Consider the following 26,387-nt stretch of genomic DNA (forward strand, 5'->3'; position numbering starts at 1 on the left):
GTTTACAGTCCCTTGAAAAAGTATTCATACCCTTGAAATTTTCCATGTTTTGTCATGTTACAACCAAAAACATAAATGTATTTTATTGGGATTTTATGTGATAGACCAACACAAAGTGGTCTATCACATAAAAGTGGTGAAGTAGTAGGAAAATGATAAATGATTTTCAAAATTCATTTTACAAATAAATATCTGTGTGCATTTGTATTCAGCCAATCCTTTGTAGAGCCAACTTTCGCTGCAATTAGAGCTGCAGGTCTTTTTGGGGATGTCTCTACCACCTTTGCACATCTAGAGAGTGAAACTTTTGCCCATTCTTTGCAAAACAGCTCAAGCTCTGTTAGATTGGATGGAGAGCATCTGTGAACAGCAATTTTCAAGTCTTACCACAGATTCTCAGCTGGATTTAGGTCTGGAATTTGACTGGGCCATTCTAACACATACATATACACACACATACACACACATACATACATATATACACACACACACACACACACACACCGGGTAAAATAAGTATTGAACACATCACCATTTTTCTCGGTAAATATATTTCTAAAGATGCTATTGACATGAAATTTTCACCACATGTTGGTAACAACTCATGCAATCAATACATACAAAGAAACTAAAAAAGTTCAGAAATTAAGATATGCGTAATAAAATGGAGTGACACAGGGAAAAAGTATTGAACACCTTAACTGAAATGTACTTAATACTTTGTACAAAATCCTTTTTTGGTAATGATCGCTTCAAGACTCCTCCTGTATGGAGAAACTAGTTTCATGCATTGCTCAGGTGTGAGTTTGGCCCATTCTTCCAAATGCACTATCTTCAAATCTTGAAGATTCTGTGGGCTTCTCCTATGAACTCTGACCTTTAGTTCTTTTCATAGATTTTCTATTGGATTCAAGTCAGGTGACTGGCTGGGCCATTCTAGCAGCTTAATTTTTTTTCATTAAAACCAATTGAGAGTTTCCTTAGCTTTGTGTTTGGGATCATTGTCTTACTGAAATGTCCACCCTCGTTTCATCTTCATCATCCTGGTAGATGGCAGCAGATTTTTGTCAAGAATGTCTTGGTACATTTTTCCATTCATCCTTCCTTCAATGATATGAAGTTTTCCAGTACCGTATGCTGAAAAACAGCCCCATCTCCATCTCCAATTTTCATCGTTGGTATGGTGTTTTTGGGGTGATGTGCAGTGCCATTTGACCTCCAAACATGGTGTGTTATGGCATCCAAAGAGTTCAATTTTGACCTCATCTCACCAGACTGTATTCTCCCAGTATTTCACAGGCTTGTCTAAATGTTGTGCAGAAAACCTTAAATGAGCTTCAACATGCTTTTTCTTCAGCAATGGAGTTTTGCGTAGTAAGTGTGCATACAGGCCATGGTGGTTGAGTGCATTACTTATTGTTTTCTTTGAAACAATTGAACCTGCTAATTCAAGGTCTTTCTGAAGTTCTCCACAAGTGGTCCTTGGTTCTTGGATAACTCTTCTGATAATTCTTTTCACTCCTATGTCAGAAATCTTGCAAGGAGTACCTGGTTCTGGCTGGTTTATAGTGAAATGATGTTCTTTCCACTTCAGGATTATGGTCACAACAGTACTCACTGGAACATTCAGAAGTTTAGAAATCTTTCTGTAACCAATACCATCAGTGTGTTTTGCAACAATAAGGTTGCAAAGGTCTTGAGAGAGCTTTTTGCTTTTACCCATCATGAGGTGTTTAATGTGTGACACTTTGGTAGTGAGATACCTTTTTATAGGCCATCAGTTGAGATTGACCCATCTGATATTAATATGCACCGACAAGGGGCAGGATTGCTTTCTAATTACGAATAGATTTCAGCTGGTATCTTGGCTTTCCATGCCTTTTTGCACCTTCCTTTCTTCGTGTGTTCAATACTTTTTCCCTGTGTCATTACATTTTATTACACATAACTTAATTTCTGAACTTATTTGTTTTGGTTTCTTTCTGTGTATGGATTGCATGGGTTGTTACCAACATGTGGTGAAAATTTCATGTCAACAGCACCTTTAGAAATATATATATATATATATATATATATATATATATATATACTGCTCAAAAAAATTAAAGGAACACTTTGAAAACACATCAGAACTCAATGGGGAAAAATCATACCTCAATGGGGAAAAATATCATGCTAGATATCTATACTTATATGGACTGGGTAATGTGTTAGGAATGTAAGGATGCCCCATCGTTTGATTTTCTGGGTGTCTTTGAATTCAGTCCTCTGTAGGTTGATAATTTTCATTTCCATCAAAGTGAAAAAATGATGCAGCAGGCTAGTTCATTTTGTTGAAATTTCATTGCAGCAACTCGGTAGTTTGCATGGCCTCCATGTGCTTGTATGCATTCCTGACAATGTCGGGGCATGCTCCTAATGAGACGACGGATGGTGTCCTGGGGTATTTCCTCCCAGATTACTGAGCTCCTGGACAGTCTGAGATGCAACTTAGCGGCGTTGGCTGGACTGAAACATGATGTCCCAGAGGTGTTCTATTGGATTTAGGTCAGGCGAGCATGGGGGCCATTCAATGGGATCAAATCCTTCATCCTCCAGGAACTGCCTGCATACTCTCGTTGCATGAGGCCGGGCATTGTCATGCACCAGGAGGAGCCCAGGACCCACTGCACCAGTGTAGGGTCTGACAATAGGCCCAAGGATTTTATCCCGATACCTAATGGCAGTCAGGGTGTCATTGTCAAGCCTGCAGAGGCTGTGTGTCCCTCTATGAATATGCCTCCCCAGACCATCATTGAGCCACCACCAAAATGGTCATGCTGAACGATGTTACAGGCAGTATAACATTCCCCACGGCTTCTCCAGACCCTTTCACGTCTGTCACATTTGCTCAGGGTGAACCTTCTGTCATCTCTGAAAAGCATAGGGCACCAGTAGCGGACCTGACAATTCTGGTGTTCAATGGCCAATGCCAATAAAGCTCTATGGTGCTGGGCAGTAAGCACAGGGCCACTAGAGGATGTCTGGCCTTCAGGCCACCCTCATGAAGTCTGTTTCTGATTGTTTGGTCAGAGACATTCACACCAGTAGCCTGCTGGAAGTCATTTTCGTAGGGCTCTGGCAGTGCTCATCCTGTTCCTCCTTGCACAAAGGAGCAGATACCGGTCCTGCTGATGGGTTAAGGACCTTCTACGTCCCTGTCCAGCTCTTCTAGAGTAATTGCCTGTCTCTTGGAATTTCCTCTATGCTCTTGAGACTGTGCTGGGAGACACAGCAAACCTTCTGGCAATGGCATGTATTGATGTGCCATCCTGGAGGAGTTGGACTTCCTGTGCAAACTTTGTAGGGTCCAGGTATTGCCTCATGCTACCAGTAGTGACACTGACCCTAGCCAAATGCAAAACTAGTGTAAAACACTCAGAAAAGATGAGTAGAGAAAAAAAATATTAGTGGCCTCCACCTATAAAACCATTCCTGTTTTGGGGACCGTCTTACTGTTGCCCATCTAGTGCACCTGTTGTTAATTTCATTAACACCAAAGCAGCTGAAATTGATTAACAACCCCCTCTGCTATGTAACTGACCAGATCAATATCCCAGGAGCTTAATTGGCTTGATGCTATGCTCTGAAAAAAGTGTTCCTTTAAATTTTTTTGAGCAGTGTATATATTATTACGAAAAACAAAATATGTTTCTTCAAAGGCATAATCCAGTTGGAACTAAAGGATTTTATTCCAGTGCAACCCACAGGTTTAATTGCAATTAATGGAAGATAATCAAATAATTTAAATTTAATTTAAATGTATTTGAAGTTTTGGAACGAATATACAGTACATCCTGTGTTAATACATGATTAATTATAGATATTATATGCTTTTTATGTGTCCAGATAAATGTGAATATAGTTGAATTAAATTGTCTTTACTAAAACAGGACCATTGTGTAGGAATTAGGTAAACCTATGTAGAATTAAGAGTGTAGTATTTGGGGGGTGGGTAGTCATTTAGTGGCATCAGTACTTTTAGTTGCTGGACCAAAACAAGTGTGCAGGTTAGAGTTCTAACTTCATTTGCTTCATGTTTATTCTATACAAGTAATGAAGCCAGAGCCAACAGTCTAAGACAGTGGTGGGCAACCTTTTTTTTCAACTGAGCCAAATCTCGCCAAAACCATGATTGAAATTTATTTTGAGAGCCACATTTTTAAAACTGAAAATACATCTCCCATATAGTAATTCATCCCCCATAGTAATTCATCCCCCATATAGTAATTCATCCCCCATAGTGTAATTCATCCCCCATAGTGTAATTCATCCCCCATATAGTAATTCATCCCCCATCGTAATTCATCCCCCATAGTAATTCATCCCCCATATAGTAATTCATCCCCCATATAGTAATTCATCCCCCATATAGTAATTCATCCCCCATAGTAATTCATCCCCCATATAGTAATTCATCCCCCATAGTAATTCATCCCCCATATAGTAATTCATCCCCCGTATAGTAATTCATCCCCCGTATAGTAATTCATCCCCCGTATAGTATTTCATCCCCCGTATAGTATTTCATCCCCCGTATAGTATTTCATCCCCCATATAGTAATTCATCCCTCATATAGTATTTCATCCCTCATATAGTAATTCATCCCTCATATAGTATTTCATCCCTCATATAGTATTTCATCCCCCCATATAGTATTTCATCCCTCATATAGTATTTCATCCCCCCATATAGTATTTCATCCCTCATATAGTAATTCATCCCTCATATAGTATTTCATCCCTCATATAGTAATTCATCCCTCATATAGTATTTCATCCCCCCATATAGTATTTCATCCCTCATATAGTATTTCATCCCCCCATATAGTAATTCATCCCTCATATAGTAATTCATCCCTCATATAGTAATTCATCCCTCATATAGTAATTCATCCCTCATATAGTATTTCATCCCTCATATAGTATTTCATCCCTCATATAGTAATTCATCCCTCATATAGTATTTCATCCCTCATATAGTAATTCATCCCTCATATAGTATTTCATCCCTCATATAGTATTTCATCCCTCATATAGTAATTCATCCCTCATATAGTAATTCATCCCTCATATAGTAATTCATCCCTCATATAGTAATTCATCCCTCATATAGTATTTCATCCCTCATATAGTAATTCATCCCTCATATAGTATTTCATCCCCCCATATAGTATTTCATCCCCCCATATAGTATTTCATCCCCCCATATAGTAATTCATCCCTCATATAGTAATTCATCCCTCATATAGTATTTCATCCCTCATATAGTAATTCATCCCTCATATAGTATTTCATCCCTCATATAGTAATTCATCCCTCATATAGTATTTCATCCCTCATATAGTATTTCATCCCTCATATAGTATTTCATCCCTCATATAGTAATTCATCCCTCATATAGTAATTCATCCCTCATATAGTAATTCATCCCTCATATAGTAATTCATCCCTCATATAGTATTTCATCACTCATATAGTAATTCATCCCTCATATAGTAATTCATCCCTCATATAGTATTTCATCCCTCATATAGTATTTCATCCCCCACAGTACTATTCCCCCCCCCCTTCTAGTAAGCCAAGTCCCCTGTGTCAATTCACTTACCTTTGTTCCGCGCGTTCCTCTCGCTGTCTTCCCGCGCCGTTCGGGTCTTCAGGGCGGACTGTGAGAGGAGCCTAGCTCCCCTCCCCTCACGTTCGGCACGCTGCCCCGCCTACACACATCCTGACAGCCACATCCGCGGGCCGGATTAAAAGGTCCGCGCGGACTTTTGGGGCGGCCAACCGAGAGGAGGCAGGGGAGCGGCCGACCGAGAGGAGGGAGGGGAGCGGGCGCCCGGCACACAGAAGAGCCGCATTAGAGTGGGTAAAGAGCCGCATGTGGCTCGCGAGCCGCGGCTTGCCGACCACTGGTCTAAGATATCTTTCCTGTACCCAAAGTTAAGAAAACCATGTTTTCTCTGCCGGTTGCTACACATGTACATCTAATGTGTTTCAGTTTAAGATGCCAAATCCAGCCATTATGGATATTTCAGTTGTGCCAACACCAATTACTTAAATGGTCTCCCCTGCCCCCCCCCCCGTGTTGCACACATCTGCATTTCTCATTGCTCCATCACTGTTGCTTTCCATCTTCTGTCATCTTTCAGGTTCAGGGGTCCTTAGCTTTTTCAGGATGACTGGTCGGCCTAGGATGATGTTGCTCCAGAACCATGTTACAGATGATGGAATTGTGCACTGAACTACGTATGCATGGCTGTTAGTGTACAGTTTGTAAAAAAAAAAAAAAACTGTAGTGGGCAGGGGGGAAATTTTATGGCAGTAGGGACATAGTCCTTCTGACATAAATATCTCTCGGCTAGCAGTTTTATACTTTGCAGATTTTGTTCAACTTTAACTACTGAGCTGCTAGCTTTTGATAAAAATGGGCTATAGTTTCTTTTTAATTTCAATAGTAAACTAATAAACTTTCTAGAGACTTAGACAATAACAAAGCTGAAATGAAGGTGTGGATTAAAAGGTATACTTTAGTCTTTACTGAATGTAATGGGAACAGACAAATGCTAGGTAAGGGGATTATTACCTGTGTTTCACCTTATGGAGAGTTGAACACTCTGCACCTCCAGCAGGATTGTGTATTTGATACACAAATGGGATTGATGGCTACACTAGAATAAGTACATCGTCCAGTAGAACCATGTAGGTAAATAACACTTTGAAGAGATATGCACTGCAAAACATAATCAACTGACAAAAGGGGTATTATTAGTTTGCTTCTATTAGGCAAATGAGGACTTGTGAGATGCTGATGTCATCATCTGTGTAGGCTCTGAGTTGTAGACCCAGCATGCTGCTGCTTTTATGGTGTCACCACTACCACCCACAGGAATCGATACCCTGATTGGGACCATGGTTTAAAGTGGTTCTAAAGCCTAAACATTTTTCACCTTAAGGCATTTCATGCTTTAGGGTAAAAAATGTTTAGATAGTAATATCGCCCACTCAACCCCCCCCCCCCCCCCCCAATACTTACCTCACTAGATCCAGTGCTGTGCCCATCTGGAGAAACTCTCCCAGCTCTCAAAGGCTTTGCTAAGGTAGCGGGAGCCATTGGCTCTCATTGCTGTTGGTCAAATCCTGTGACAGGAGCGGGGGTGGGGCCGGGCCACTCTGTGTGTGTCTATGGACGCAGGCACTGCTGCTCTGGATAGAGCCTGCAGATGTACCACAAAAGGAAGTGGCTTTCTATTGTGGCACACTGAGAAGAGGTGGAGCCAGGAATACCGGCAGGGGACCCCAGAAGAGAAGGATGAAGGCCGATCGGTGCGATTCCATTGCACAGAGCAGGGAAGTATGAGACATTTGATATTTAAATAAGAAAAATCAACTTTACAATAACTTTAAGCCCACAATACTAACAATGCCAAAACATTCATCCTCTGTAATTGAAAAAAAAAAAGATCTTAAATAATACTACAGCTAAGGGTAAGAAATAACTGTAGTCCATAAAGTAAATTAAAAAAAAGTTCACTCAGATGTATTTTCCTCTAATCACCACAATTTCTCCCCTGCAATCTCTGTGAGTGGTTGTAAAGGTTCAAGGTTTTTTACCTTCATGCTTCCTATGCATGAAGGTAAAAATCCTTCTGTGTGTAACTGCCCCCTCCCCCTGCCCCCAATTCTATTCTGAGCCCCATCGCATCCCAGATGTGCGCAAGAGCCTCAGCTCTCCTGGGACTCTCCCTCAGTGGCTGAGACCGTAGCAGGTGCCTCCTCCTCAAGAAGAGGAGGACAGGGCTGCTCTGAGCAAAACCGTTAAACAGAGCAGGTAGGTATGACAGGTTGCTGTGTGTTTGTTTTTTTTTAATTGACTTTAATATCACTTTATATGGATGGAAGCTCACCAGGAGATACTGACCCCTTATGAAGTAAGTGAGTCAAAGAACACTTTCCCCAGCTAGATATTTCGAAGTAGGCAAGATGATCATGTCTAGTTTTTCATCAGGATATATCTTGATATATAGGCGATGTTAATTGCTCCCAGGTACTACAGATGAAAAAATGCATTAACTTTCACTTTAATATTTCAAATGTAATATATTCAATATATGGAAAATTGTATAATGTATTACATTTGGTTTAATGTGTAGTGATATATTGTATTAAGTATTGTTTTTCCATTGCTGCTCGTGGAATAACAGTTAGGAAACAAGAACTAAAGGTATGGTAATGCTTGCCTTGTATTACTAATCCTTTTATTTTGGAATAATTATACCTCTTTCATTGAGCTAGTCGTTTGTAAGTCTTTATGTGAGACTCAGGCTGTCACTGTAATGTTTATGTGAATGTCCATGTGTAATAAATATGTGGTGCAACCCCCTTTGCATATCTGAAAGCGCACAGTGCAATTTTAGACTTATTAATACTTCTTTAAATTGATGGCATAGGTGTCAAAGTGAAATTGAAAACGCTTTCAAGCCTCTGCTTAGAATCATACACTACAGCCCCACTATTTTTATGGCTGCTTAATGCAGCCCTTTCTTTTTTCCATTGTGCGTTTGTTTTTTTTTCCTTTACTTTGTCATGAGCACTTCTTGCAGTATTATTGAGATATTGTTTTTTACCAAGTTTTTTTCTGGAATCCTTTTGGTGTATCTTTCTGCATTACTAATACAGGTTCAGTTACTTAAAACAAATTTATAGCGTTACATAATTGTAGAAAGTTGAATAACCCCTTCCTTAACTTTAGCATTTCACAGTCACTCATGTGACAGAGTCTTGGGCTTCCTGCTGGAGTGTCTCATTCCATATGGTGCATTCCTTCCAAACCCATTGCCATGTACCACCTCCATCTATACACAAGGGAAAAAAGTTTTAAAGGTGGCTTAATTCTAAAAAAAATAAAAAAATAAAAGGTAATGTCAATGTATATTTGAGTTTATCTCTGGAACTGGCTGAGTTTCAGGGATATTCGTTTTGCTTCAATTTCAAAAGCATGCAACTCTGAATTTGTCGTAAGATGTTTTCTTTGTGAAATACTTTCATTCTCTTAATGTCTGTCTTAATCCGCATGATAAAATGTCACATCCTGTTTTCATGATGTAAGAATTTAACAGAAGTAATTGAAAAGTACTTTTATGCTTTACTTCCCATCTGTCTCAGGAAAATGAAAACAATTCCTCAAGATCACCAGAGTCAGCGGTGGGTGAAGCCACCAGTGCTGAGACAACTGCCGATAGCCAGAAGCACAGTGATCTTGGTACACCAGGAAATACTGACCATGTTCAGCCAACTGACACTAGCCTCTCCAAGGACAATTTTTCAGAAGATCGCTCATCCAGCCCACGCACAGATGGGGGGTATTAATATGGTTACTGTTTCTGTATTGATAAGTATGTTGGTTATACACTGGAAACATCCGCAAATGACAAAAAACAAAGCTATTTTATGGTATAAATGGCAACAGATAGAAAAATATATCTAGATATTAACATCTACAAAGGTGATGTTTCTCTGGTTTCAACCCTGGGGACCACATTTTATTTATATGTGTATTTATAGTCTGGGGAACGTATTGAATATTAAAGTTTACAGACTGAAACAGCCAGAAGATTTGCTTTGTAAATGAAATGCTGGGTGTATATATACAGTATGAGCACTGTCCGCACTATTACACTTAGGATACTTAGCTGTTTTTCCTAATATTTTGTCACAGTTATATTTGTCAACCAGTTACTGCAAACGTTCAACATTTAGCTCTCATAACAGATATGTTAAAACATGGGAACTCATTAGTGGACACCTATTTACTGAGCAAAATGAGAAATTACAGCTTTAGTATATTGACCCCATAGTTCCCAGTTTCTTTGTTGACAATCATTAAATCCACATTGAGGTTTCAATAACATTTATCAATTTCAATTGACGCTGCATAACAATTATGTTTTTTTAATGCTTCCTGGGGGAGAGAATTTTGGACTGGAAATGAGGCTTTGTTATAAAAGAGATAACGGTAAGTCATATAAAGAAATCAAACTTTGTGCAGCCTCAAATGAAAGCTTTGCTACTAAAATGTTAATGTCTGTGTCTAGTGTCCATTCCTTCCCAGACCTTGGTAATACCAGCGTTAGGCCTAAAAATTAGTGAATCTATTATTGGAATGTATAATACACAGTAGGGTTGATTTACTAAAACCAGAGAAGGCAAAATCTGGTGCAGCTCTGCATAAAAACCAATCAGCCTCTAGTTGTTTTTTTTTTTTTTTTTTCCCCCCCAAACCTTAATTGAACAAGCTGAAGTTAGAAGCTGATTGGCTGCACCAGATTTTGCACCCCCTAGTTTTAGTAAATCAACCCCAGTGGGTTTTATAAGTAACAGCGTTGTTTCAATACATAGACCGAGAAGGAAGCGCTGCTCCAGGTAGGCACGCACTGGACACTCCACAATCCTTTAGCATGTGTGCTGGCCCAGTTTGCACACCTGAGTTGTAGATCAAAGGAAAGACCTTGAGGCCACACTAAAGAACATATCCACTTTATTGTATAGAAATGCAGCTTAAAAACACCATACTGTATACCAGTGGGGGGAAAGAGGTTTACACGTATTGCACTAACCTTAACAGTTGATCATAACCAATACATGGATTTGAAATGAAAAAAGTGTAAATATCAGAACTATGGATTTCATTTTGGTAGAAAAGTTGTCTTTAAATATTAAAAAAAATATAGATTTTTGTAATATCACTTTAAATACTATAAAAAGAGGCAAGTTTTCCTCTAATACAAACCCATAATATACTTTTCTTTTAAAGCTGCACTTTATTTATAAAGGTAACAATTACATGACACAGAGTCACAGCATAGCCCATTGTGAAAGTCTATACACACACATAACATTTAAACTAAAAATGTTTTTTATGCTGGGTAGATAACGTTATACATATCGATTTCTTATGTGTATCCCATTTGCAGAGAACTAAAACAGGTTTGGATAAAAAAGAAAAGCAAAAGTGATATCTTAAGTCATTTGAACATAAACTTTGAGTATCCTTTATGTTAAACCGTTAACAAATTTTCAACTACTTGACGTATGGCTAATTAGTTTTAATTATTTTAGCAGATGAACACTCACGTTGGATATGGTCAATAATGGCTGCTTTCCACTTGTATTAAGAAAGGATTAATATATATGAATGGATTTAAAGGCTGTAGTCATAACTATATTATCAGTACATCAATCATTTTAAGAATGTCAGGTGCATTCGCCATGAGTGGAAAATTCTAGTTCGCTGGTTATCATAGATATATCTGAAAAGTTCTCTTACTCATACAAAATAGTAGATAGACCAATTAATGGACCCATTCCTCATAGCATGTATTGTGCATGTTAATCTTTTTTGGGGTATACAATTTCTAGTTGGACTTTTAATTTACTGTATAAAGGCTACTGTCAACTGAGTGCAAAAAGCACTATCTGTGTAGAGAGCACCATATTTATATATCCAAAAGGCAATAATTATCTCAGATAACTTTCTAATTTCCCAAGCCCTTGCTCAACATATGACATATGATATTAATTCCAATTACAGATATGCGGTCATTTGAATTAACTATGTTTGCAGTGAAATTAGTCTTTAGACTAGAAAATAGTTTTTATGTAGGCTTTTAAGTATTCAGCAAAAGCAAATGCCCAAATAATCCATAGTCCTCTTGAAAGGAAAAAATATACTTTTCAATGAAACATGAAGAGGCAAAAAAGAATTCATTCAGAGATCCTCTTATCAGCATCAATGTTTCTTCAGCTAATTCAAAGTCTGCCTAAATGGTAACAATCTATTTTCCTGCCTCTCCTGCCAATTTTCCCAGAAGCAGCAGCTCTGCAAAAAGGAAGTGTCAGGAAAGGGCAATTTCAGCATTGGTGCAGCCTGTTGGGTGGCTTCCTGTTTATGTATGAGGTAGAGATGATAGATACATTTTCTTTTAGATAAATGTATATAATAAAGAGCATAATGCACTATGTTTAGCATTTTGTACATAAGGACCTGTGCCATAACTTCTGTTGGTAGGTCCAAAAAGTGCCTCGAAAAGCTGCTTTGTACCATGACCACCAGTAAGTAATGAAAATGTTTAGTATTTGGTAGGATGATCAGCTGTGATATCTTTTAAACAAAAGACTCCATAAATTGCATTCTTATAGATGTGAGGGGTGTTTATGTAAAGTGCTGGGAAGCCTGAGCACTGGGGATGAGCAACATTATTAAACAACAGGTCATCTGTTAAAGGCCGCGAGGATGAAATTGCAACACATATCTCCCACATCTTCAAAATGCATTTCATGGCATTCTTCTTATGGTGAAACATCTTTCAGGACCCAGTGGTTCTTTCGAAACCTAAGGCTGCAGTAAAGTTATTAAAGCGGAGTTCCACTCATCCTGTCAAAAAATAAAAGTCAGCATCTACAAAAACTGTAGCTGCTGACTTTTAAAAAACAGCCACTTACCTTTCCCTCGGTCCCGCGGTGTGTCCCCCGCAGCCCGATTCACCTGCCGTCCTGGATTCCTGGAACCTGGCATCTTCAGTGTGGGCACCCGGCTGTGATAGCTTGCGCCTTCACAGTTGGGTACCCACTGCGCATGCATGAGTAGCGCTACGCTTCATGAATGGTCCTGTAGTCTTCTGGGACCTGTCACGTGTCCCAGAAGACTACGGAGAGGGGAGGACACCTTCCGTTTCCGATCGCCTAGGTGGTCCGACTGCAATTGGGAGCCGGTACCTGTCAAATTCGGGTACCCACTTCCCCCCCCCTCCCGCCCCCCAAAGGTGCCAGTCCTTAATGGGGAGCAGTCCTTAAAGCAGAACTTCCCCTTTAGGGTGGAGCTCCACTTTAAATACTCATAGTAGTCCACTGCAGGTGCCTGCACTTCAGCGCAACCAACGTCTATAGTGCCAGGCTTCCCCGGAGGTCCATCACTAGAGTTGATGGCCACAGCACAGGGTGGAACTTGGAAGTATCTGTTTTGTAGGGTGAGTTGAATACAAAGAACTTCAGTAAAGCCTCTGGTTTCCTAAAGGATGGCATAACGTGTTTAACCTGAAGAAGGGACCTTATAAGGAAACACTAAAGGGTGTTAAGTCTGTGATCATTTTTTTCTTTTAAGTAAAAAATATTTTGAATATAGAAAATATCCATTTACACATGTTAAAGTTGATTATTTTGGGATTTAATATTTTTGTCCTTACTTGAATAGATTAGATTGTAGTTTACTGTGCAGTACAGAAGGAAATGGTAAACTTCATACAGGAAGATACAGAATATGTGTTGAAGTACATTATTTAGCATTTTAAAGAAATAGCTTTGATTTTCACAGTTTCTTTTTAATGCAGATTTTATTCTTTGAGTTTCTTAGTTTAATAAACTATGGTCATGTTAAGAAAATACTTTTTTATGCAACTTGTTCCACCAAAGAAAAGTGTAGCTGTCAGTCAAGTTTAATTTGTGTATAGGAACTTAACATAAGAGGAAGTTCTTCCTTTTTTTCTTTTTTCCTGGTTTACATTAAATGTGTCTTCTCAGTTTTGTGAACTAAAAGCTTTCCATTCAGTAAGTGTCCTTGTGATCTGGAATGTATTGACAGTATGCAAACTAAATCTTTCCGGTCAGTAAGTGTCCTTTGCGATCTGGAATGTATTTATTTACTGTGTGTGTGTGTGTATATATATGTATGTATATATATATATAAAATTAGTTTTGCTGTAAAGATTGCAAACCTAAAAGCCTGTAAAAGTGGATTTTTTGACTAAATAAATCAGACTGTCTATTGTGTGCCAGGTCTTTTTTTGTGTTCAGACTGTTACCAAATGCATATTCAAAGATAGAGTAAATCTGACAGGTATAGGCCAAAAAGGGCTACAAATGAAATTTCCTTTACTTGTCATTTTGTGCATTAGGCTCACTTGTTTAAGCATTTTAAACTGCATCTTGAAGAACTTTTTAGGGTTCACACCTTAAATCATCCTTTCATTTGCAGAGCGCTTTAAGAGCACTTTAGGCACAGTGCACAGACCGCAGGTTCACTTGACAGCCTTTTGATGAAGTTATGAAAAAAATCCTGGAAAACTAAGTTAAAGTGGTTGTACACTTCAGACAAGAAATAGGAACAAAGCATATCCCTCTATAGTCTGTACTTGTCTTAGTCCAAGTGTCATGTCTCTCTGCTGCTTCATTCCTCTTCTGTCCGCATGAATCACTTCTGAAAAGTTTTTCATGGCATCATCAGAAAAATGGTGACAGGGGAGGGACGTCAAGCAGATTGACAGCCTGAGAGCTGTGTGGAGGGGGTGTGTCCTTTTCCTCCAATCATCTCTCAGAGCTTTCCTCACTGAGATCTGCAGTGTGTAATTTCAGCTCTTGCCCCCCCTTTTTTCTGAAATCTCAGAGAAGCTTTATAAATTCAGCATTTTGAATGGATGTAGAAAAGAGGACTTTAGATGGACAGGTACAACCTATGTGGAAGGATTTGTTTCTTCTGTGTATCACCAGAGATCAGTCACTTCACTGGGTATACGTGAGGGTTAATGCCTAATTGAAGTCACAGAAAGTGTATTAAAGTGTATCTAAACTCAAAACCAAAAAGTTTAATACATTGTAGATTACCAGACCTTTAGCTAAATTCTTTATTAATGATCAGCATAAAGGGTAACAGATAACTCAATAAAATCAGGGCCATGGGTAAAAACAATCTGGGGGCGTGACCTAGCTGCATTCTAAAATGGACACGTGAGAGGAGAGCTCTGGCTTCTATAGCACTTTTTTTAAGCTTCATTAGTGGGAGAAAACAACAGCTGCCATTCCCTTTTCTCTTCCCTTACTACCACATACCCCCCTTTTTTTTTCCCCATGCCTTTTTTTAGCCTGCATCTTACCTCACCCTCCTTTTTTTTTTTTCTTTTTTGTCCCACTCTGCCTGGTTACCATTTCCCGGGCTGATATTGTGAGTCTTATCTATGGGCCATGGATGTTAACTTTGGTCTGTGGGTCTGTTGCCTTTTCACTTTTATAGTTGTTACAGAGGCATCTCTGTGCAAAGCTACTGGGGGTGTATGCAGTGAAGGTGTACCTGAGCCTGCCATGGCTATCCACCGTTACTGCTTACTGGTCAACATAGCAAAGTCCAATACTGGACATTGAACTATTGGATGTTCTGCAGTCTTTACCACTCTGCTCCCCTATGGGGTAGAAATATCTATTAGTATATAGGATTGTCTGGATAGCCCTGCATAATGAATGGTTGGCCCCCATTTGGACCCATGGTTTTACTTCTGGCAGGCTCTGGGCACTGCTTTTCTTTCAGGAATTAGTTCTGTGGTAGAATGACAGCATTGTGACTTTTTTAGTAAATGGTTTAACCAGTCCTGGGGCTACTCCCAGTTATGTAATCCCCATATGGGGAGAGCTGTATTAGCCCTCTCAGGAACCTGCTTATGTCTTACTCAAGGTTGAGCACCTCCCCTTCACAGCCCTGGAACCCCAGGTCTATCTAGACTGACCAAAACCCTGTTCTCCCCCCACGAAGTGAACCTTGGAGTTCTGCTGACCCTTACCAATATCTTTACACTTCCTTATTCTACTGCCCATCAGGTAGCCTAGTTAGCCTTTTGCCACCTCTCGAATTTTGTGTGGTAGCAGCTGGAGACAACTGCACATTTTTAATATATTTTCCTTCTCCACCCTTTCCTTGTTCTTTTCAGCTGTCTTCTACCTTCACCTAACTCCTCTCTCTTCTGCCTGTTCCCCCACAAACTCCCCTTTTTTTTCTCTGTCACCCTGGCTGGTGTCTTCCTCTCTTACCCCGACCTGGGATATACAGTCATGGCCGAAATTGTTGGCACCCTTGATATTTTTCCTGAAAATCAAGTATTTCACACAAAAAAGGTATTGCATTAACACATGTTTTGCTATACACATGTTTATTCCCTTTGTATGTATTGGAACAAATATAAAACAGAGGCAGAAAAGCAAATATGACATAATGTCACACAAAACCCCAAAAATGGGCTGGACAAAAGTATTGGCACCCTTAACTTAATATTTGGTTGCACACCCTTTGGAAAACATAACTGAAATCAGTCGCTTCCTATAACCATCAATAAGCTTCTGACACCTCTCACCCGGAATTTTGGACCACTCTTCCTTTGCAAACAGCTCCAGGTCTCTCTTATTGGAAGGACACCTTTTCCCAACAGCAATTTTAAGATCTCTCCACAGGTGTTCAATGGGATTTAGATCTGGGCTCATTGCTGGCCACTTCAGAACTCTCCAGCGCTTCTTTGCCATCCATTTCTGAGTGCTTTTTGACGTATGTTTGGGGTCATTGTCCTGCTGGAAGACCCAGGATCTTGGACGCAAACCCAGCTTTCTGACACTGGGCCCTACAGTGCGACCCAAAATCCTTTGGTAATCCTCAGATTTCATGATGCCTTGCACACAGTCAAGGCACCCAGTGCCAGAGGCAGCAAAACAACCCCAAAACATCATTGAACCTCCACCATATTTTACCGTAGGTACTGTGTTTTGTTCTTTGTAGGCCTCATTCCGTTTTCGGTAAACAGTAGAATGATGTGCTTTACCGAAAAGCTCTATCTTGGTCTCATCTGTCCACAAGACGTTTTCCCAGAAGGCTTTTGGCTTACTCAAGTACATTTTGGCAAACTGTAGTCTTGCTTTTTTATGTCTCTGTGTCAGCAGTGGGGTCCTCCTGGGTCTCCTGCCATAGCGTTTCATTTCATTTAAATGTCGACGGATAGTTCGCGCTGACACTGATGCTCCCTGAGCCTGCAGGACAGCTTGAATGTCTTTGGAACATGTTTGGGGCTGCTTATCCACCATCCGGACTATTCTGCGTTGCAATCTTTCATCAATTTTCCTCATCCGTCCACGACCAGGGAGATTAGCTACAGTGCCATGGGTTGCAAACTTCTTGATAATGTTGCGCACTGTGGACAAAGGCAAATCTAGTTCTCTGGAGATGGACTTGTAACCTTGAGATTGTTGATATTTTGCCACAATTTTGGTTCTCAGGTCCTCAGACAGTTCTCGTCTCCTCTTTCTGTTGTCCATGCTTAGTGTGGCACAGACAGACACACAATGCAAAGGTTAAGTGAACGTCTCTCCTTTTTATCTGCTTTCAGGTGTGATTTCTATATTGCCCACACCTGTTACTTGCCCCAGGTGAGTTTACAGGAGCATCACATGCTTGTAACATTCTTATTTATCCGCAGTTGTGAAAGGGTGCCAATACTTTTGTCCAGCCCATTTTTGGAGGTTTGTGTGACATTATGTCGAATTTGCTTTCTTTCCTCCCTTTTTTTGTTTTGTCCCAATACACACAAAGGGAATAAACATGTGTATAGCAAAACATGTGTTAATGCAATACGTTTCGTGAGAAATACATGATTTCCTGGAGAAATATCAAGGGTGCCAACAATTTCGGCCATGACTGTATACTTTGGAGTGATGCTCATGCTCTTGACCACCCCCTTGGAGGGGCTTAATCTCCTGAAACAAGGTGGCCCTGCAAACTGTGCCCTCATTATATACTAAATTGGAACAACTCTTTGAAGGTGTTTTCAGTGTACCAGAGAAATGATCTGTGTATTGGCTGAAGCTCATAAATTTAGAGCCAACGTAGTTTTCCTGCTGGACACACATTTTATGATGATTCCTAAATTTGCAAATTCCAGATTTCCAGTGTCCTAATATACCACTTAAATCTCGAGTTTCTGTATTGATGTTGAAGCAAACTCCATTTATCTTTTCACATTAACTGGCTGATCCAAGTTCTTATTTGTCAAGGGGTCCTTGAAAGGCAGACCAAGCGCCTTGGCAAACCTAAATTGCCCTAATGAGAAACAGGTGACTTTATTTTGTAAGGCAATCGAGGCCTTGACATCCTTTAAGACTGTGATGATTATTCTTGGTTGGGATTTCAACGTGCCCCTTAATCTGATTTTGGACACCTGTACGGGAGCTTCCTCACTTCTGTACAGAGCCTTACGGCACATCCAAATTGATTTGTCTACTCTTACCATGCATGACACTGGGTACACTTTATTTCCCAAAGAAAGTGACTGTTCTTTTCGGTACTCCATCATTGTTACTCCCACCTGGATTATTTGTCACTCAAGCAGATCTTATGTTTCTACGCAAAGCAACTTTGGAGAGCATGGTGCTTTCTGACCACCACCCCGTAACTCTGACATTAAGTTAGAGCTAACATCTGGCATATGAGTGCATCCTTACAATCCTAAGGGGAGAGGACACTGCAGTGGGGGGTGTTGTGAAAGAGGACACTGCTTTGGGGAATGGGGAGGCAGAAGACACTACAGTGGGGGGGGGGGGTGTAATGTGAAGGGGGGCAGAGGACACTACAGTGGGGGGTGATGTGAAGGAGCAGAGGACACTGCGTTGGGCACAAGACACTGCCATTGTGGGAGGGGTGCAGAGAACACTACAGTGGGAGGGTGATGTGAAGGTGGCAGGGGACACAGGTTTGAGGGGGGTGCAAGACACTACTGTGGCAGGAAAGGGGACAGAGCATACAGCGGGGAGGGTGATGTAAAGGGGCAGAGCACACTGTACGGGGGGGGGAGATACAGGGCACTATAGTGGGAGCATGATATGAAGGTGGCAGAAGAAACTACAGTGGGAGGTTGATGTGAAGAGGCTGAAGACATTACTGTGGGGGACACTACCCTCACAGCATGAAGAACACATTTCTTCTGCCCCCTCCCCAATACTGTTCTCTGCCATCTAGCAGTTTCCTCTGCCCCCACCATGGTGTACTGCACCCCCATAGCAGTTTTCCTCTACCCCCTTCACATCATTCACCCACACAAACACGCTTCGGTGTCAGGTTCAGATGTACAGGAGAGCGGGAAGCAGCACAGTTCTGTGTGGAGGGTGGCAGCGGGAACTGCTGGAGTTAGGTTTTCATATTAATCAGCTGGTGACTGGTTGCTAGGATCACCCTCTGCCTAGCAACCAATCACCTGCTGATTACCTTGAAAGGTTAACTGGGGCAGCTTCCGCCCTCTATCCAGAACGATGCTACCTCCCGCTCTTTGCTCTGCTGTAAGGCTGAAAGTGGCATAGGCTGGAGAGGAGCGGCATTGTGCTGCCACCCATCTGCACTGATCGCAATCTACCCATCACTTGCTGGTGGTCGACAGGTTGATACATGGCAAGTCCATTGCGATCGCCTTCTGCATCGGAAATGGGACCAAGCAGGGCTGCCTGCTTTCACCACTTATTTATGTGTTCATGCTAGGCATCTCTGAACTTTATACCAGAAACTTTCTCTTTGAACTAAACAGGATACAATGTGACCTCCAACAGTGGAGTAAACTGACCTTTTTATAGTTTGGGAGAGCATCCATATTAAAAATGATGGTCCTACCACAAATACTCTACAAACCATCCTGATACATTTGCCCCCTAGCATTTTTTTAAATTTCCTGTGGTGTGGCTCATTCCCTGGATAAGCTGGGAATGGCTGGTCTTAACTAAATCTCAAAGTGGATTGGCTTGCCAAATTTTAAAAGACACTACTGAACGGTCCAGCTGACCAGAGTGGTAGACTGGAGGGTCCATTGCCTCAATGATTGGGTAGGCCTAGAGCAGTTCTTTGCCAATCTGGCTTTAAAGGTTCTTTTAACCTGTGAGTCCTGGTTTTAATTTTTTGTTTTGACGTCTGTGCATTAATGATCATTTTAATTTTTTTATTAAATTGTTTGCGTTCATGTGTATTATTTTATTTATACAGTATGTATAATGGTATCTACTAACCATGTAGTACTTGATTATATTAACCCCTTCATGCCTAAGGGTAAAACAAATGTTAAAGTGGTTGTAAAGGGTCAAGGTTTTTTTTTACCTTCAGTCATTCTATGCATGAAGATAAAAAAAAAACCTGTGTGCAGCAGTGCCCCCAGCCCCATCAACACTTACCTGAGCCCCATCGCGATCCAGTGATGTGCATGACATCCTCAGCAGTCCCGGTTCTCTGCCTCCTCATTGGCTGAGACAGCAAGCGTCAGCCATATAGATATATAGACATGTTTGTTATTTTACTAGAGATAAAAATGAATTTTTAGTTTCGCTTTAATGTCTAAGCACAATTTTGCAACTTTGACATGTTAGCAAAACCATACATATCATAACTACTTTGTGCATCATACCTTGTTCTTTTCAGTACAAATTAGGCCTTAATTTGATGGTAAATAGTAATATATATCTCCTGATTTTTTTTTTTTTTAAATCAAAGGAAAACTTGCCCAAAATAGTAAAAAAAAAAAAATATATATATATAAATAAATATATATTTTGTTTTAACTTCAGCTGTATATTTCTTGTCACTACCATAACCTACCAACAAAGGACAACCTGAAATACATTTTCTTGCTCCCAACAATCAGAGCTATACCACATATGTGTATGCTAGTTGTTTGTACACATAGTAAAGCTCAGAAACAATAGCGCACATTTTGCTTTTTTATCCTACCTACAACACACGCTCTTGAGCCAATGGCACGTATTGATGTGCCATCCTGGAGGAGTTGGACTGCATGTGCAACCTCTGTAGGGTCCAGGTATCACCTCATGCTACCAGTAGTGACACTGACCTTAGCCAAATACTAGTAAAAGACAGAAAAGGAAAAAAATGTCAGTGGCCTCCACCTGTAAAACCATTCCTGTTTTGGGGGTTGTCTTATTGTTGCCCATCTAGTGCAACTGTTGTTAATATTTCATTAACACCAAAGCAGCTGAAACTCATTAACAACCCCCTCTGCTACTTAACTGACCAGATCAATATCCCAGGAATTTAACTGACTTGATGCTATACTCTGATTAAAAAGTGTTACTTTAATTTTTTTGAGATATATATATATATATATATATACATACACATGGTATTTGGAGTTTTTTCAATGATTAAGTGGTGAGAATGCGGTTATAAGCTCACCCAGTTTTTCAGTTTTATGTGAAGTCTCCAATCCACTACTCTGGTTAATTTGCAAGCCTGAACAGAGTTCTCGACATCTGAGAGGTTCATTCTGCATGTGGATTTCGGTAAGATAAGGTGAACCCTGCTTATTCCAAAGAATAGTTGTGCATATAGTCTTTGTAGACCACAAAAAAAGGAGGTAACTGGATAGGGATAGTCTGTAATTTATATAAAAATCTGGGTAGAACTGTAGATTCCTAATTAGCCGCTTGGTCGAAAGAAAAATTTGGTGTACTCCAAAGTTGGAGATCACATCACACATTTTGCAACTCAGTTGCATAAGTTTCAGAAATATAGTTCCGACATGTTAGAGGGGAGTTGGATCCCTAAATACATCATGGTGTCAGCAAAATGGCAAACTTTCAACATCAGTTAACTACTTAGGAGGGAAGGGAGATGTTCAATGTGAAAAATTATGTATAATTTACTTTAAGGTTGGAAAAAGTTTGAATGTGTTCCTGATCCTGAATAAGATTGGGAATAGTGATGTGACACTTCATCAGGAAAAGGACATCATCAGCAAATGCCGCTACTTTATATTCCCAGGCCGTGACAGGAGTTTCAGAAACATTTGGGTTATCTCATAATCAAGATATAAAGGGTTCTAGAGTCAGCATTTATATTAGAGGGGGGGCACCCCTGTCTAGTCTGGTTACAGATTTGGAAGGCATTTGATAGGTGGCCGTTCTCTCTGACTCTCACCTGGGGGTTGACAGAGTGACATCGTGTAGGTACACATATTGCGCCTAAGGGCTAGGGCTTTCAGCACTACAAACAAGGTCTCAGGCCAGCCTCCTAAATACCAACTCGGCATCCATAGACAGGAAGTATCTCTCTTGGCGATTGCAGGTAAGCCAATGAAGTTAAAGGTCTTGATTTTATTATCCCTTGCCTCCCATCCTGGGATGAAGCCCACCTGATCTAGGGATCAACAATCCAAGAACAAGGTAATGTGATTTGCCAAGATTTCTGCAACTATTTTTTATATCAGCAGGCTATCAGATGAGTGCCAAAGCCAAGACAGAGAGTTGAAGGCCAGTAGAATTCACCGAGTCTGAAGGTCAGTCAAGCATTTGTAATATGACGCTGACAGACCATCTATCCATGGACTCTTTTTTTAGACCACCTTAGAGGAAATGGGAGGAGGGATATGTTGGTTTAGGAACCCCTGAATCAGACTCTCCCTATGACAAACTGCAGATGCAGTTGTGTCTAAAAAGTTCAAATTATATAGCTGGCTATAGTAAGAAACAAATTGTTTAGTGAAGTGTGCCCAACCTATTGTAAACAGTATGATGGACAGTTGGTCGAGCTTTTGGTTCCTTGAGAGTCCTTGCTAAGAACCTGCTACTTTTGTTCCCTAGTTCATAGAACAGTTTGTTAGATAAGAGTCCACAGCCCCTTTGCGCTTTCTAACTCTTCCAGCAGAAGAGTCCTAGCCTGTGTTAGTTCTTGAAATGTCTTTGAGTGCTTCAACTGTTTGTGCAGTATTTCAAGATGAACAATGTGCTAAGTAAGCTTGAAGATGTCAGCTTAGCTCTCCTGTTTGTGATTCACAGCGATGGCCATGAGAGTTCCTCTTGCAACACATTCATGGGATTCCAACTGCATCAAACTTCGGATATCTAGGGTGTGTCATTGATTGCAAAGTAGTCACTGAGGGACTGTTGAAGGGATCTCAGATTGCACAGGTCACGTAATAAGGAGCAGTCTAGTTGCCAGAGTTCTGTAGGAATTGTCCTTTCAGTAAACTGCAAAACGAAGGTTATTGGATGATGATCAGAGAGATAAATACTCTCTATAGTCGCTTTGTGCAAGAAGGAAAGGTCAGGCTGGGATAGGATGACATAATCCAGGCGAAAATATCTTTGATGGGGTATGCAAAGGAAGGTAAAGCCCATTACATCAGGGTGCATAGTTTGCCAGGAATCACGTAAGGCCAAAGTGTGCAACTGAATTCTGATTTGTTAAAGGACTCTCTAAGGAAAGGAAGAAGTCCCAGTGGAGGTGTCTTGAAGAGGATTCAGCAGCAAGTTCAACTTTTTTGCCCTTTCGGTACTATAAAATAGCAAAAGTAATCTCAATAGGTCTTCTCAAGCTGAGGTGGTTCAATATTTTCAGGGATACTGAAATTCCTAAATTTGTGTCTAAAGCCCTGCTTAGAGTTCCCTAGTATGCATGAGCATATACATAATGTAGGACATGTGTGTTCTGGTCATGGTGTGCTCTGACTCTGCTTCTTCTGCTGCTGACTTTTCCACCTTAGGCATCTGTGTGGCTATGGCCTGCATGTTGGTGCACAGATCAGATATCGCTGTGTGCAGCGTATTTTTAGTATCTAGGGCGACCGAATGAAGGTCGATTAGGTATGACAGCTTGTCTGAGTGTGCTCCAATTCCATATCTGGAATCAGTGAGTGGTGTCTCTGGCTCAGGGCAGCTGCTTGGGGCACAAGGCACCGAGGCCTAAGAGGCCACATGCTGATCTCCGTGGTGGGTCCAGAACAGCTCCAGGATGTTTTGGTTGAGCTTCGCTCCAATAGCTCCTGATTGCTGGGGCAACATGCTGATCCTCATGCTGAGACCAGAACAGCTCCAGAATGTTTTGGTTGAACTTCCCTCCAATGGCTCTTGGTTGCCGGGAGGTTGAGGCACTTCTGGCAATCTTCCTTCTTGCACCAAAGATGAATGTTCCAGCTAAAGTAGCGGGTGCCAGAGCTCCTGAGTTAGATGGCCATCTCTGACCTAGTCCCCTTTATTTTTACCTGTTGATTTGGCCAGCAAATCTGTTTTAAACTTCCTATAACCAGAGCTTTTTTTGTCAGAGAATAGGTGCAGGAACAAACCTGCTGCGTCAAAGGGTGGGTGTGGCCAAATACACCAACAGTGGGTGGGTTTTAAAGTAGTATTGTTAACCTCTATCCCCAGCTTACCTCTGCACCACTGTCTACAACTGTACAGACATTAACTCTGCACCCCCACACAAGTGTCTGCCAATCCCCTGTGGAAAAAACCCTGCCTATAACAAAGCTGTCCAGTTAAAGGGGCAAGTTAATGGTTGAGACAAACGCTGACAGGGGTGCTTACAATGATCATCTTTTAATCACTTATGTAAATTCCATCCATATCTACTCAATACAATGTATCCTCATGTGCTGCCATGACCTAACCCAAAAAGTAACGAGTGGCTGCAAGCACCTAATGGTGTTTCCACAATACAAAATAAGTCGATCAAAAAATGGATGCTTGCGCTACTCAATAAATCATTGAATCTGTAATAAATACCCAGCTGAGTACGTGTGAAACTAATCAGAAAGAGATAAAATTACCTCCCAAATAACCTCATAATATAAAAGGATGTGCCTTCATAAAAATGATTATTATTATTATATATAAAAATTATTATAATCAGAAATCAATAATAAACACCTAGCTGGGTGTCGTACTGACCAGTGTAAACCACAATAGTACAAAATAGACAAATAAATAAGGATGAATGTCAGTGAACCACATTAACAATATGAGAAAAGAAATGCAAAGATGTGTAAAGGTAAGTAAACACCCGGCTGAGTAACCAATATATAAATTATAATTGAGCAATAAAAACCCCACTATTCACCCGAAAAATCTAATTATAACAAGTGGAACTAAAGATTACTTCCACCCATGAATGTAATGGGAATAAAATAATAAACACCCGGCTGAGCTCCGTAATAACAAATAGGAAATGATAAATAATTAAATGCAATAAAAAACAGTGATAAAATATGATAGCAATAACATCCAGCTAAAGGCAATACAATTCAGGTGCACCTTGAATGTAAATGAACTACAACGTGAATGCAAAATAGACTCTTGGTGCAACCAATCTCTACAAATATCAATCCATCCACCCGCCCGTGATTTCCAGGATGAAACTGATGTGCTCCTCTACGCGCACCTTAAGGTTAGACGTATGGGCTAAATAGGTGTCATGAGCTTTTGATCAATCTGCAAAATGGATCTCTCCAGTGTAACCTCTTCCGAGACTCTGTTTATCTTTTGAGTATTGCACCAACTGCATAGAGATTCCAAAAAGAGGGCTTCCCATGGTGTAGTATATCCACATTTATTCAGATAAAATGGAAATAGAGAGCTACTCACATTTAAAAAGCAGGTCTGCAGACCCTCACAAGCATATACAGCAAAAGGGTATACCAAGATGGCTGCCACCGTGTAAAATTGAATATGACGTCAACACGCTTCTGTTTGGCATGGAAAGCCAATACACCAGCTGAAATCTATCAGTAATTAGAACGCAATCCTTGTCAGTGCAAATTAATATCAGCTGGTTCAGTCTCAACTGATGGCCAATAAAAAGGTGTCTCATTACCACGGTGTCACACAAAAAACATCTCATGAGGAGTAAAAGCAAAGAGCTCTCGCAAGACGTTTTCCAACCTTACTGTTGCAAAACATACTGATGGCATTGGTTACAGAAGGATTTTTAAACTTCTGAATGTTCCAGTGAGCACTGTTGGGGCCATAATCCAGCAGAAAGAACATTATTTCACCATAAACTGGCCACAATCAGGTGCTTCTTGAAAGATTTCTGACAGAGGAGTGAAAATAATTATTAGAAGAGTTGTCCAAGAGCCAAGGACCATTTGTGGAGAGTTTCAGAATGCCCTGGAATTAGCGGGTACAATTATTTAAAAGAAAACAATAAGTAATGCACTCAACCACCATGGCCTGTATGCACGTTCACCATGCAAGACTCCATTGCTGAAGAAAAAGCATGTTGAAGCTAGTTTAAAGTTTGCTACACAATAAATATGCACAGCGATCTGATATAACGCAGCAGTACCGTCGTTTGACATGTGGTTTTGAGAAAAGCTGGATATCTTGGATTGATACACAAGTGCTGGTTGACCACTCTTAATTGGGGGGTCATATGATTCTGGTAAGCCTCCCTCTGTTGTACACCGAGGTGCTATGTTATATTATCATTAAAAAGTTTGGAGACACATCTGTCCTTTCTCTCATAATCAAAGAACCACTGAATTCACAGTTTTTGGCTTCACATTTGGATTCCTTTGTTTTATTTTTTCAATTTGTGGTGACACATAAGTTTAAAATATTTGCATTGCACATACATTTTAATTTATCCTAGCACTGCACTATTGTTCTGTGATGTTTATTACGCTATGTATTATGGTATTGTGCTAGCTGCTATGTTTTTTAACATCCAACAGAGCCCTAGCATGTTTTTTTTTTTCATTCTTACAAAATGCATACTACTCTGG

General features: G+C 40.4%; 1 protein-coding gene across 2 annotated transcripts in view; it reads left to right on the forward strand.

Moving 5' to 3' along the window:
• MFSD6 (major facilitator superfamily domain containing 6) overlaps window positions 1-13,863 on the forward strand; it is a 78,598-nt gene extending 64,735 nt beyond the window's left edge. The window contains exons 6-7 of one of the 2 annotated variants that reach the window (XM_089669966.1): window positions 8,244-8,263; window positions 9,205-9,340. In XM_089669966.1, the coding sequence (XP_089526092.1) occupies window positions 8,244-8,261 (18 nt within the window). In that variant the 3' untranslated portion in view covers window positions 8,262-8,263; window positions 9,205-9,340. Of the gene's footprint in view, window positions 1-8,243; window positions 8,264-9,204 lie in introns of both variants that reach the window. The other variant, XM_089669959.1, reaches the window with a different exon arrangement.
• The last annotated feature ends 12,524 nt before the right edge of the window (window positions 13,864-26,387 follow it).

The sequence above is a fragment of the Staurois parvus genome, unplaced genomic scaffold, assembly GCF_062004578.1.
Source record: "Staurois parvus isolate SC_StPar_1 unplaced genomic scaffold, SC_StPar_1.0 ptg000011l, whole genome shotgun sequence".
NCBI classification, from domain to species: Eukaryota; Metazoa; Chordata; class Amphibia; order Anura; family Ranidae; genus Staurois; species Staurois parvus.